This window comes from Anomalospiza imberbis, chromosome 13 (assembly GCF_031753505.1).
Source record: "Anomalospiza imberbis isolate Cuckoo-Finch-1a 21T00152 chromosome 13, ASM3175350v1, whole genome shotgun sequence".
In the NCBI taxonomy this organism is placed as follows: Eukaryota; Metazoa; Chordata; class Aves; order Passeriformes; family Viduidae; genus Anomalospiza; species Anomalospiza imberbis.
In genome coordinates, this window is record NC_089693.1 from 9655877 (window position 1) to 9670364 (window position 14488).

Here is a 14488-nt window from a genome sequence, read left to right on the forward strand (position 1 = left end):
TAAGTATTCTGGAGGGAAGGTTGGTTGGGGAGGTAATCCTGTGTGTGTAAGATAGCACATAGGATTATTCTGGAGAGAATCAGATCAGAGTCCCCAGCCCCAAACTCAGAGATCTTATATTACATTTTTCTGAAGGGAATTAGGTATCAATTTAAGAGGATACAAAATCCAATTCGATGTGAAAGTGAGCTGTTTGGCCAGATACTGCAGGTGGCTGCACTGGCAACCCTGTCACTGATCAGTACTTCAGAACAGGTAACAGCACTGAGCACAGTGCAGGCTAATTATCTAAATGTTTATCAAGCTTTTTGAAATTCTTTTTCCATTATTAGTCTGCTACTGATACCTGAGCTAATGATTTTACAGCAGTGCTTCCCCAGCAGTGAAGTGCTCATCCTTTTTTATGACCCAGAGTTAAAACTTTCTTGACTTACATACTAGCCACAGCAGCATTTGGGCTCCAGAGCCACATCTGGGGCTACCATAAAAAGTAAGTCTTCTTGGTCCTGTGCCAGCCCAGGAACAGGTGCTAGAAGAAGCATTTATTTATCTTCTTTTTCTGCCATGACCAGCAATTGCAGACTGGAAGTGCTCTCCATGGTCCATCTACTCCCTCCCCAAAATATGACCCTACAGTCTTCAGCCATCTATTTCCTTCTTCATCAGCAGGAACTGCCTGGGGCCAGGTGCTTTCCTTGGGAGTCAGGGAGTACCAGCCAGAGCTGTCTCTCTAAACCCAAAGAGGACAGTTGCCATCTTAAATATGGGAGTGGTTGGGGAACCTATTGCTAGAGTTTCAGCCAGACCTGCAGAAAAACCTTTCCTAAACTTTGTTGCTTATGACCCACCTAGCAGGTTCCTATCTAGTTTTACTAGATAAGGTACTTGAGTGCAATAAATGCCAATAATAATTGGTGTTTGAACATTACAGCTGAACTAATAAGATTATGGTAAAAGCAGCAATATCTGGGATATGTGGGTTACCAGGGCTTCCCTTCCACGGGGAAAACTGGCATCACCTGGCAAGCAAGTGATCCCAAACACCCTGCAAGGGGACGTCACCATTGTGCAGCTCTGAGGTCCATGGCTTGGTGGATGTGGGTTTATTTTTAAGCTGAGAAGGCAGGTGGAGAGTCTGGCGGTGGAGGAGAGGCTGGGTACAGAAACTGGGACAACCTTGTACTTAGGAGCCAGGCCGTTGCCTAGGGTCTGCTCAGGCTGCTTGGCATGGGGAGGGCGCAGGAGGGGTCTGCAGGTACCCGGAGGAGCCGGTCCGTGCTGGGCCTGGGCCTCCGTGACAGCGGGGCCAGGGCACTGCCAGGCCCATGGGCCGGGCGCCTTTGGCCGGGGGAAGCGGGAGTCCTGCTGCCAACACCGGCCGGCTTCTCCTCGCCGCCCTGCCTCCATGGCGGGCGCGCATAAAGAACCATGTCATGCTTCAGCGGGGAAGGGAGGGCCGGGCGGGACTGGAGCGCTCTCTGCTCTCCTATTTTCATAGAAACCGATCTGTGTACCTAGAAAATAACAGGAAGGGAAAGCGCGGGGGGAGGCGCGGGCGGGGTGGGGGGGGATAAGAAGATCCTGTTTTCGGTCGCTGCCCGAGGAGTAATTCGTCGGAGACGGCTCCATATTCCCGGGGCCGCGGCGGCTGCGGCGGGGATGGAGCGGGCGGCGCGGGCGGCGTAGCCCAGCGCGCACGGGGGGGCCGCGGGCAGCGCCGCGCCCGCCGCCGCCGCGGGGCGAGGGCTCCCCGGCCGCCCCCGCCCGGCCAGCCCGCTCCCTGGTACCGGGGGCTGCTGGGGTTGTGTCCAAGGCCTCCCCCTCCCCCGCGTACACACTCACACACACAGACACACGCACACACACTCACACTCACACACACACACACACACACCCCATCTCCTCCTGCCGCCGCCGCCGCCGGAGAGATCGGGGATCGCCCGCGGCCCGGCCCCGCTCCCGGCTGCGCCCCGTGCCCGGGCGCATCGCACCCCGCGGGGGCTCGCCCGGCTGCCCCCGGGGCGGCGTGCGGGAGGGCGGGGGGACACACGGCGGCTCCCGCGGCGGCTCCCGATGGCTCGTCCGCGGCCCCGAGAATACAAGGCTGGAGACCTGGTGTTCGCCAAAATGAAGGGGTACCCGCACTGGCCGGCCCGGGTGAGTACCGCGGCGGGGGCGCCCGGCCCCGCGCCGCCGCCCCCATCGCCCCGCGGCCGGGCGGGCAGCGGCCGGGCCGCGGCCAGGAGCCGCCGGAGGCCCCGGCTCCGGCCCCGCCGGACGGGGGGCCGCGATGCGCGCCCACCCCGCTATTATTGTGCATCTTTTCTTTGATCTGTAGATTTCTCCCCGGCCCCCCGGGAGGAGGAGGAGGAGGAGGTGGAGGAGGAGGAGGAGGAGGAAGGGGGAGGGAGGGGGGCGAGCGCGGGTTGTACCTGGGTTGTTATCGCGGGGAGGAGGCTTGGGGAGCCGGCAGCCCTGCCTGCATGAAAACGATGCTGTTTATTATGCGCCCTCCCTCGCCCCGGCCCCCGGCTCCCCCGGGAGGCAGAGGGGCCCCCGCCGACCCCCGCGGCCCGGCCAGGGCAGGGCAGAGCGGGGCGGCCGCCGCCCGGGGCCCCGCGGCCCAGGGACCGGCCGGGACAGCGCTGCGGGCCGGGCCCGGGGACCGGCGGGGATGGGGCACGGCCCGGGGCAGGGACAGGTCTGCAGGGGGCGAGGCCCGGGGTCAGGCTGTGGGGACACCAGGGCGGCGGGCTCAGCCCGGCTTGGGGAGGTTGGGTGAGGTGAATCGGGTCTGGCTCTGTGGCAGCCCCCCAGCCCTGGTGCCACCCAGGCTTTTTGGGTCTCCCGCACCTCCCACCGCACCTTGCTCTTTACTGGGCTGACTTTCTTTCATAGGCCTTTGTCATTTTTTGTTTTACACTGTCGTGATACAATTGAGATGCAAAGGCACCGTGGTCATTTGGCGGTCAGATAAGCGCTGATTGTACTTGAACATCCATTTCTGATGCTGCTACAATAACGCAGGGCAGAGCTTTCTGTGGGGGGTCTGGTACTGGCACACTTACATGGCCTGTCCCTTCCCTCCTCTTTGGTCACTGTTGTGTAAACTCACAAAGTAACACGTGTTGTGGGAACTCTTGGCAGGCATCAACCAGTGAGTCTGTATTTACTTGTCTTCCCCGGCCTTGCTGGGATGATTGGGTAGTGCTTCATGCCATCATTCGCTAGTCAAGGAAAGTTGCTGTTCTTTATAGACTTTAAAGAGCACGAGGATAGTGAAGAGTTGTGTGCAACCTGCAGGGAAACATGGATGAGCAGGGTAGAGATGGACTGACATTTAGTATTAGCCTTGGCAAAACAGTCCTGGAAAAGGATGGGTGTAAGTGCTGGAAAGGTGTCCTGGGCAGAACTGGGAAGCAGAAGTGTTGTTGAACAGCTGACACTGTACAAGGAGGGAAGGCCAACACAGCAGGCTTAAGCAAAGGTCGGTGAAAAAAGAATAGCGACAGGGTTCTAAATATCCAGAAGCCTGGTAATGAGGTGCTGCATGCAATTATTTTGGCAGAGCAGGCTAAAATTAGCATGCAAAAGGCCGAACATAATCAACAACGGGTTGTGGTTTTGTAATTCTATCATTATACAGGTTGGTGGATATACTACCTAAAAAATGGCAATTTATGTCAGCAGAACAGCATGAGCCACTGAAAATTGACTTCTTTCCTACCTCTGTCATGGTTTAATTTACTGTGAAAATTTTAATGTGAACAGTTGAGACCATTACCACGTTGAAGCATGTTAATCCCTTTCCTTTTTGAGCCTTTGTAAAAGTCCCATTTGTTTACTCAGAAGCAGAGCAGGGTCTTTTGTTTTAATGGCATTTTCTTTCCTTTCAAAAAATCATTATGTGCTATGCAGCTGGTCATAGCTTTTGACTGGCTTACTAAATAGGCACCTGAATGGCAATAGTATCCAACAAAGTACATCTTGACTAGGAAAAAATAGGTGTGCTGTTCACATAACTCACTTCCTTTGTGCAGACTAACAGGATGTAAAGTTCAAGTGAAGACAAAGCAGTCTCTAGTTTTAACATGACTTAGCAAGTAGAGGCAGAACCTGTAGAGAGCCCAGAGTCTACCAGCAGGTAGGAAGAGAGCTGTCAGGAGAGGGGAGCATTAGTGCTGGGTGTTAGTACAGGAGAGTGTGCATAGAATGTGCTCCTGTGACTTGTGATGCTGTTACATACAACTCCATGGTAGATCAGGCTGATGTCTGCCTGAACCTTGTTAAAATTACAGTTCATGCCATATTTGCTAGGACTTTTCATCATCTTGGTTGCCAAGTTTTGCCTGATGCACACTTTCTTCAATGAATGAAAAACCTAGTAAGAACATCAGTCTTTATTTTGCTTCTCAGAAAACATTATGGCATACAAATAAGGAGCAAGGAAATATTTGATTTGAGAATACATCTCAGATACTTCTGATTAGCTGAATGCCTTTTATCCAGGGGATTCACTTGCTTCCAGATCCTTGAGTGGTTGCTAGCTACTTCTCTATTCATTACGCAATTAGCGTGTTTGATCTTTGTATTCTCATAAAAACTTCTATATTTCATGCTAATATGTAGCTTTAGTAATACGAGTAACAATACATTTAAATGGCAGTGTTATTGCCCCTACCAAGTGGTGTTTGGCATCAGTGAGACCTTTGGCATGAATCTCCTGTCTAGGGACAAACTTCTTAAACTGTGTTTAATAAACCTGCGAAGTGTTGGAGCAGGACAGAAGTGATCTGGCTGCCCTTTAATGAAACACAGACGTAACTGACCTGGCTCAGAATCAGCCATGTATTTTTGTGCACATGGGTAGTGTCAGGCAGAGGAGGTTCCTCAGATCCAGAGGCTCCAGCAGCAGAATGCAGACCTGCCCCCAGCTCAGTGGCTCCTGTCTCTCCCAGGGATGGTGCCTGTGGGCTCAGCCAGCTCCACGTGCCACAGCACCACAGACAAACCCAGCACAGGCAGCCCTCTCAATTCCTGCGTTAGCTTCCCACCCTCTCTTTGGAGCTGTGTTGATCCAGTGAACAAGCCTGACAAACCTGACAAACCATCCCTATGAGTAAAGAGAGAAAAAAGATGCAAAAAGTGGAAAAATAGTGATGAAATGCTAGGGCAGCATTGGAAAATTGTGTCTTATAACTGCTGGAGTGCTCTAGCAGTCAAAGTGCATTTAACATTTCTTTGTGGATTGGTCATTAATTCATTTGAGAAGGATTTGCCACACTTGGCCAAAACAATGATGGCCAGATACCTAATGGCTGACAGAGGTCACTTAGGTCTTATTGCCTGGAAGGCTTTTTGGTATCACATTTTCTTGTGCAAAGCTGAAATTTCTTTTAGCTTGACTGGAGGACAACAAATAGGTTTAGAATGGTATTGAAGTTTAATAATAATGGTAAAGGAAATACAGTTTGGTTTAACATGGTTTTTATGTTTGTCTGTGATGTCTGCTGTCTTTAGATGCTCATCAAAAATGCAGAATAAATACAAACTGGCCAGGTCATCAATCCAACAAATAAGCAACTGTGTATCCAGAGAGCCTGCAAAAATAGAGGGAAGATGCCATTGTAGTTAAAATGTAGAAAATAAGAATTTAATTTGTTGTACATTTGATGAGTGGTCTTTGCCTTTGAAGCACTAAATCCCCCTGTGTCTTACTTCCTTGTTTGTAAAAGACAGTTAACAACTCTTGTCCCTTTAAAAAGGTGTTGTGGAGACAAAATCCCTAAGGTTTATGAGTTTCTTTGATACTGCTGTGATAGGAGCTGTATTAGCACACATAGACAGAAAATCTCTTCCTTCAGATACCCTAGTTTATCTAGGATAAATGTCCTGGTTTATTGAGAAATTGCCCCTTGAATAGTCACTCAGATGAGATAAAAGGGAAAACTAGTGGTAGATTCAGAACGATCAATAATGGTGTTTGTTTTATGAGTGACCCTGAAGAAACAATAGGCATTTAGTTGCTGAAATTAGCTACTGATTTAAAAATAGGAAGGAAGCTGTTAATGCAGCTGTAGAGAGCAGAGAAAAAGTCTGGAATGACCTCAATAAAATAAGAACATGCCCAAATAAATGGCTGATGCCATTATTGAACAGAAGTCTAGGATTGTGCAGCCGGTGAGACAAGAACTGTATTTGGATAAGCAGCAGGAGTTTGTGTAGGGATGGCAACATTTATTTGGGATAATACAAGAGACCCAAGCAGGTGAGACAATGTATTTTAATGTAAAACACATGGATGTTTAAAGCTGTTTAGAACACGTTGTGCTGGGAGGAAAACACAGCCTTTAAAGTGTTGGTGTCACACCATTATGAAGGTGTATTTGCCATCTTGTCAGGGTGAAGTTCCCATTTGCTGGACTCCTGTTTGTCTTGTCCAGCTCCTTTATTGCTGCTCTGAATTAACACGTACTTTAACTCCAGATTTGCTACTTAGCTAACAATGAATGAATGCCACTCTTATGAATGCCACTGTGAAAAAACATCTGCCAATAGCAATGGCAGAATGGGATTTGGGGCACTTCAATGTATTAGTTGCAAATGCATATGAAATGTTCAGTGCATTGCTTAGAGTAATACATAGTAAATGCTGTCATTTTAATGGGAACTAGTGTCAGTGGCAGGCTGAGCCATCATAATACAGTGATTACATGGTAGTTTTTAGCTCAGTATTTTCAATATTGCTGACTGTGTCCCTCCTCCAACAAGGCATGAAAGTAAGGCACCTGAAAGTATGAACTGAAATAATTCAAGGGAAAGGGTTAAAGGTAAGCTTATGCCTAAAGACTGTGTTAGATGACAGCCTAGAAAGGCTCATAACACTGTGGTGTCATAATGTAATATAATGTTAGACACTATTAAAAGAAATGAGTACTACAGAGTAACAGAAGATTTTCAGTATCAGCAAAAAAAATTTCAAAAATATATTTTGGACAATCCTATGCAGACATTTTAGTAAATAAGCCTCTGTCACTCAGTTCACTGAAGTGTGGATAGAGCCAGTGGATTGATTTTGGTGCAGTTGTAGATGTAGAACCGAGGCTTATATTCTGACATCATTTGATAAAATGCAAGTACAGAAACAACTTTGGTCTGTTATAATGGCCAGTATGACAGCTTGCAAATATTGAACTCTCCAACACATCATAGAAGAAAGGTTCTGTGTTTTAAGTGTTTGATATTTAAAACAGACCGTTTGTTTTTGTATTAATATAAGAATAAGGGAAGGTGGGTTTTCCCCTGGCAAGGTTTATCTTTTTTGGCAAAGAATGACAGACAAAAATCAGATTAGATCCAGAAAACTTCAAAGGGTCCATCAAAATAGACAACAGATCTTGCTCTGTGTTTTTCTGCCAAAACTTTGTCTGCAGTCTTTTGAGCTTTTCTTCTTGGCCATTTGGGACCTGTCCAGTCCTTCACCATGTGTTTTTCTCCTTCCCCCCTTTTGGTTGCTCTGGTTTATGACCTCACTTTTGCCATGTTACTAAATATGAGTCCCCTGTGACTTCTCCTTTACCAACTCAGAGCTTCTTCAGTCTCTCTCCCTCTTTAATTATGTACCTCACTCATACATCAGTCCTTGGAGATCTGCAAGCAATTCTTCCTGGCAGGTTTCTGTTTGTTCCTTTCTGAGATGAGACATGATTTGCTGAGCACTGCAAAGGTCTGGCTTATCCTGGGAACTGATGGTGAGGCCGTGGCTTCTTCAGGCAACACTTCCATGAGCTCTGCTGTGGTGCATGGGAAAAGAGCACATTTAATCAATGAGTCCTTTATGGAATTGTTTGTACTTTCTAGTTCTTCTGCACCACATTGACACATGTTGCTTAGACAGCATTTAAGATTATTTGCAGATATCTGTTCATATCCTAGAGTACAGGTGAATGCATTTTCAGTGACCCAATCAGTTCATTGAGTACTGATTCCTTCATTTCCTGAAACAAAAATAACGAGGAGTGAAGTATTAATTCTCCTACTGTTTGCAAAGTAGGGAACTTGAGTAGCTGATGGTCATTTTCTGTCCTCCTGCAATCAGTTTTAAGTGTGAATTAAAAGGCTTTCGTCTGAGGATTGTAGCATAAAATGTCATCATTTTTATACATGAGGTTGAACCATAGCTTACAGTAAAACCTTTGCTCTTGTTTGGCAAATGAATCATTTTGAGGCCAAGGTGTTCCATGTATGTTGTTAGCACAGCAGGGATATAAAGGGAAGCATCTTTAAAATTCAGTTCTTTAAATCTCTCTGCTGTTTTTTTTTTCCTCTTTAATTAGTTTAAATAATTAGCCCCAAATGTGCAAGTCTGATCTTTTTTGTGTAGATGACAATAGATGAATACATTTTCTTCTGCAGTGTCACAATTTTAAGTCCAAATGAAGCTAACACAGAATAAAGACAGTTGTCTCAGAAGTTTTGAGGCAATAAGCAACTAAAGTTTTTCATACCCATACTCTACAGACTTTTTGTTAGATACTTTTCCTCGTTACTTTGAAGCCACTGAATAATTTTCATCAAGTGATCCCATGGAAATCACTTGATATGTATTTTTGGATGAAGGAATAGTGCCCCTTTCAGTGAAATCTGTAACCTGTCAAGTCAATCTGTATGCTGCTACTACAAAAAGATAGGAAAAATATTAGTTTCCCCTCATTAATTGACAGATTTCTTTTTTTACTGGGTAAAGAACCTTTTAGGATTCCCAACTGCAATGAACTTTTTGTAGGCAGCAAAATGAAGACAGAATTTTCAGCCTTAACTCTTCATTTCCTGATTTTCCTGTCATAATGACACATTAACAAGTCTTCCTGCATTTAGGGTAATAAAAATCTTGTAAGCAAGTGATTGCTGACAGTAAGTATATACAATTGTCATTTGAGGATAGATGAAAGACTTCCTGATGATGCTGGAGAAGTAATAACAGTGGGGAGAGGTTGGGCATTTTAACTGTTCCAAGTGGTGGTGCCTGAGCAGTAAAACCCTTTCCACTGCGTACTTGAGAGGCATAAGGGAGAATGAGGCTGCCTGAGGCCTCTCAGTAATACTGTAGTTTGAGTGGTAAATACAGCAACAAACACTGGGAAGTAGTCTGTGTGGAGCAGGCAGGAAAAGGATGTGGAGATGGCTTTTTAAAGGTCTTAGGAGTTAGTGAACATCAGCACTGTGCTGTTTCTTTAGGTACCCGGGTACTTTTCAAGGCTGGCCCTGTGCCATCCATCTCTGATACCTGCCTCCCATGGATGTGTCCGTGTGTGTGCAGACATGCCTGTCCTGTGCATGCTCCCCTGGGAAAGATTAGATCTTAGAACACAGGAGAAGCCCATCAGCTGACTCTGGACTCCAACAGAGGCAGCATCCACAGCCAGTGGTTTGGCTGAAGCACAATGGAGCAATGAGAGTAAACCATTATTTGAAAGATTCCAAGAAATATTTGGCAAACAAGGCAGTATCATGAGGTAAAGCTTTTAAAACTTAAAGAAGGAAACAGATCCTTGCTTCCTCCTCTTGGGAAGGTCTCTGCAGTACTGGCTTTGCACATCTGAGATTGTTTCATTCATTTGTGTAGCAGCCAGTTCTAAACCTGATACTGAAATTGGATATAAACTGCAGAATCATTTCGTTTTCCTTTCTTCTGCTCACACTGTTTGACATGAGAGGTTGGATAATACTTTTTCCTGAAGGGTATATAAGACCTGGCTTTGAGGATTGGTTTTGTTTGTTTGTTTGTTTGTGTGGTTTTGGTTCTAGAAAACAAAAGGAGGGTAAGAAATTTGAGTCAATACTGCAGCATCTTAACAAAACAATGAACTTCCCATGTTATGAAGTAGTTCCTATTACCCCAGACTGAAGTTCCCCATCCTTCAAGTGGTCTCAGGTCAACCCAAATATTATCCTTGGCATCAGTGTTTCTCCAAAAAGACACATAATGTCCTTGAATTTCAGAAGGATTTTATCTCTGCCTCCTAGCCTTTTGTAAAGCTCTGCTGAAATCTGAAAATGCCTTCAGAGTCAACATAAAGGGAGGACATGAAGTACTCTGCTCTGGGCCACACAGGGCCCGACATTAGAAAGGACAGGTGTCCACAGACTTTGGTCTCTGCCTCAGAAAAGTACATTTAAATCTCTTTCAGCTTTCCATCAGCAGACTGAAAGGTTAATTAGCATACATCTGTAGCCCCGACAATGCAAACTGGAAACAACTGTTTATTTTGCCTTGCAGCAATGTGCAAAAAACCTAGAGAGAGACTGTTTGCCAGCTTTGGTTTGGCTGCTTGAATAGAAGACATCATATAACAAAAGAGGAAAAACGGGGCAAGGAATATCATGCACCAAAGAATTTCCTTAAGACCATCAGTTAACAAAACATCCTACATGCGGCAGAGTAAGTAGGGCCAGGGAGGAAGGAAAAAATTCCAGGCTGTAAGGACCTTACAGATGTCACTGTGGTGTCACTGATGTCAACTAGGAAACAGTGTGTCAGCCTTTAAAGTCAGGAACTTTGTCCTCCTTGGCCTTGGAAGGCACCTACCTATGAAGACGCTTAAAATACAAAGAGTAGAACTACACCAAAGGCAATGAGTGGAAGAAACCTTAAGTCTGGGAGAGCTCAAGATACAATTGCACAATAATGCAAACCATTTCTGGGAATCAATCCCATATCAGACTGGATTACTGAATGTCCTAAATATAAGTACATATTGAAACTTAATAATAACCCAGGGAATGACCTTACAGAGATGTGTAGCATCAGTCTGGATATGCAACCCAGGTGGGAGAAGCAGGAAAGTGCAAAGAGAGGAGCAAAAGCTATACTTGCAAAGAACAGTTCTGGAGTTGCCGCTATTTCCTTGATCTGCTGATGTGTTTTGCATACAATGTCACTGGAACCAAGCAGCTCTTTCCTGCTGGTTTCTCTTCAGCCTCACAAAACTTATATTTTACAACATTCACACCTCCATAAAGGGTTACTGTCAACTCTTTCTTTTAATTCTTGGAGGACAGTGTATCTTCCTCATCTGGAATTTCTTTCCACATTCAGAAAACAAGAATCCAAGTCTCCTTTCCTGACTGTTACCCTAGTCTTTGACCCGTTGTTTGGTAACCAGGAGGCAGTTCCCGCAGCTCCTCTTCTGCTTAATCCTCTGGGAAATGTTTGGATGTAGGGCACTTACAGTTCACCTTTTCTATGGCACTGTGGGGTGGGAGCAAGGGAGGAGGTGCCCATGGAGCAGTGTGTGGACTCACCTGTGCCATGGGTTTCAGTCCTGACACAGCAGCATAAGGGGATACCAGAAAGCAGAGCACTGTACCTCGAAAGGAGATTTGTCTCCTTCCTCCTCTTGAGTTTTGCTTTTCCCTTTCCTACCTCTGCATGTGCAGAGACCAACAGCACAGGCTGGGAGTGGGGCTCCACAGCCAGCAGACAAGGAGGGCTGTGTTTGACACCCCACAGGAAAAGCAGAGCTGTCCATTTATGGCCTCCTTCTTTTCTTAGGATAGAAATGGTTGCTGAGCGCTAAATCCCACCAGCCTCACTGATTGCTTTTGGTGTGTGCATTGCCCTGAGCATCTGTGTATTTTTCCTTAGCTTCATTTAACATGTTCCCAGTCTGTCCATCCATGTCCTGCACAAGGGCTGGGCCATTCTCCCTGGTGCAGCTGCACCCTGTAGGGCTCTGCCCATGCTGGCAGGACATGTGTTTGTGTATGGGATTGCTGCAGAGTGCCTTGACCTTTGCAGCACACTGGTTATTCAAATGTAACTTGTGGTCCGCTATTGGCTTCCTGTAGTATTGCTGCTTCCAGCTTTCTCTCTCTGACATTGCCAATCCTTTTTCCCAGCTGCGTTGTGTTTTTCCTTGTGCAGACTGAATTTCAGTTTACATGCAGCTTGTATTTCTCACAGACCCAGGACTGTGAGTCAGTTGTCACTGGGTTTACAATCACTGGGTGTAGGGAACTGACTGCACGTTTCTGCATACACACCTACGAGCCTGAGACTGTCTTTGAATATTTACAAAGGTTCCCATCTTGCTGTCCCAAACGCCACTTCCAGAACATGGAAAAAGGTGCAGAGGGAGGCAGATCCTGGCAAGAAATACACCGGAGCCAGGCATCTCATGCCAGACACTATGTCCTACTGCAGTGGCATGTTTTTGTCATCTTTTTCTTAAATTAATTAGTCGCTTGTTGTTTTTCAGCCCAGATGTCATAGTTTCCATCAGAGCCAGTGCAAATTTGTATTTCTGTAAGGATTTCTTCAGACTCTATTATCTGGAATCCAATTAAGTAGCATTCATTCAGGATTAATCACATGTGGAAGTGTTTGCAGAATTGAGGTTCCTGTGTTCTTAGCAGCACACTATTACTGCTGTATTTCATTATCCCCCAGTAGGAAAGGGCTGGGGAATTTCATGTGTTAGTTGCCCTGAACAGATCCACTGCATGGCTGTCCTGGGTGTTTTGGAATAGTAGAAGGAAGATGATACCTTATCCCAATAGTCTGCTCTCTAAAGACCATGTCCCAAAGGCAGAGAATGAGTTTGACTGCATAAAGATTCCTTGATTTCAGTAAAACTGCTTACATGTGTGCTGACATGCCTGTAGAAACATAAGGTAGGACCACAGTCTAAGGGAGAAGGCAGACGTTCATCTTAAAAAAAAGAAAAAATAAAATCTGACATTCCTTACTGCAGTGCCTCTCCAGATACCAGAACTTTTGAAAGATATTATTGGTGCAGCAAACTCAAAAGATAATTCTTTTCATATGGTGTCTGGATCAGGTGACTTGCATATGTGCAGGTACCTCTTTTGCTGTTTTTTATCAGAAGTTCTTTTTCAAAATCTTCCTCTTGTGCAAATTTTATTTTCCTGTGTCACAGTCAGTATTTCTATCACAGCTTGTAGAAGAAGGTAGCATAAAGCTATTAAGCCTCATGGTTAGAATTTTAATGTCTGCAAAGTAGTAAGGTTGTTCTCTCTGATAATATTTTGTTTCCTTTGCATTTATTTGTGCAACTCTGCTTTGGAGCTTTCTAATGTTTGTAAGGTAGTGGGTCAGTTTTCTGAACACATTTTTTGAATTGGTACTTCTGGTAAAATGACAAGAACTCCTTGTTAAAAGATGAAAACATTAGAGAAAACACATTTGTCAGATGGGGCTCTTCAGCATTAAAAAGCTGTGAATGTTTGCTCTTTATCTTTTAGAAGATGCTTTATGGCATCTCCTGCCATACAAATGAATGGATTCACCTGTGTCTATAATTGTCGTGTTATTGTGCTGAATGGGATCTGATCATACAAAGACAATGGCTTTGTTTATGCCGCCAAACTGTATGCCCAGCTGTGCTTGCAGGATCAAGCCTCTAGCTGTTAACTTTCTAGAAGGCCATAATAATAAAGATTTTAGTGGCAATATGTTCAGAAGAAATGCCAGCTTCTTTAGCAGATGTGGGAGCAAGGGGAACAATTTTTAAATGAGAAGCTTATACTTTTTCTGAAACATTTGCTGCTAGATGATGGTGTTAGTTTGCTTGTTTGTCAAATGTCAGCCAGGCAGTGACCTGCTGTAGTGACAGGGGTGTCAGGGTCAGAACCAAGGCAGATTTATTGAAAATGATGCCATCCTAAATGCTGCTTGGGAGGCTGAATTGGGGATCTTGACAGGTAAAAGCAGTGTGAGCTAAAACACTGTGGTTGTGGAGTGTGGTTTGGACACATCATGTGTCATCACCAGTGCATTAGAAAGTAAAGGCAAGTGACAGAATTAAAATTTTCAATACTGACAGAAAGACTTTTGGTTGGATTTTATTGATTTGTATGAAGTCTGTATAAATACTCTGTCTGGATCCCAGTGTAAATCTGTATGAGCGGTGTTCCCTAATGCCTTTCCTAGTTCCAGGTACGTGTATCACTAACCAAATCCTCTTTTATTTGTAATTGCCTTTTACATTTATTTGCACAATGTGAGTTAGAATAATATGCTGTTTCTTCATAACTGCTTTTTAAAACAAAAAGAAAAAAAGAAAACATGCTGTTTTAAAACATGCTTAGTATGGATACCATCCCTGATTCATAGGTTTTAAAAATTTAATAATAATGTATGTGGGAAATAGTTAGTACCATTCCACATGTGGAATTTCTTCTTGACAGGCTGGATCCTTAAAATTAATCTTCTGATTACCTCTCCCAATCTGGGATAGAAATGAGAAACAGTGATGGCCAGAAGGTATAGAAATGGAAACTTAGAGAAAGTCAGAGGAAGAAATCAGACTCTGGAGTGGACTTTGTGACATAACTGCATCTGAGTTACTGGGTTTTGTAGGTAACTTGTGTTCATGGCAACACTGTATTCTGAGAGGTTCTTTGAGAGTAACACAAAGCACTGACACATACTTCATACATCTATTCAGCTTAACATATTGGATAG

At 45.0% G+C, this 14488-nt stretch overlaps 1 protein-coding gene across 1 annotated transcript in view; it reads left to right on the forward strand.

The window, feature by feature from the left end:
• Window positions 1-1645: 1645 nt before the first annotated feature.
• HDGFL3 (HDGF like 3) overlaps window positions 1646-14488 on the forward strand; it is a 39770-nt gene continuing 26927 nt past the window's right edge. Inside the window, exon 1 of the mRNA XM_068203816.1 lies at window positions 1646-2157. Coding sequence (XP_068059917.1) covers window positions 2074-2157 — 84 coding nt within the window. The 5' untranslated portion in view covers window positions 1646-2073. The remainder of the gene's footprint in view (window positions 2158-14488) is intronic.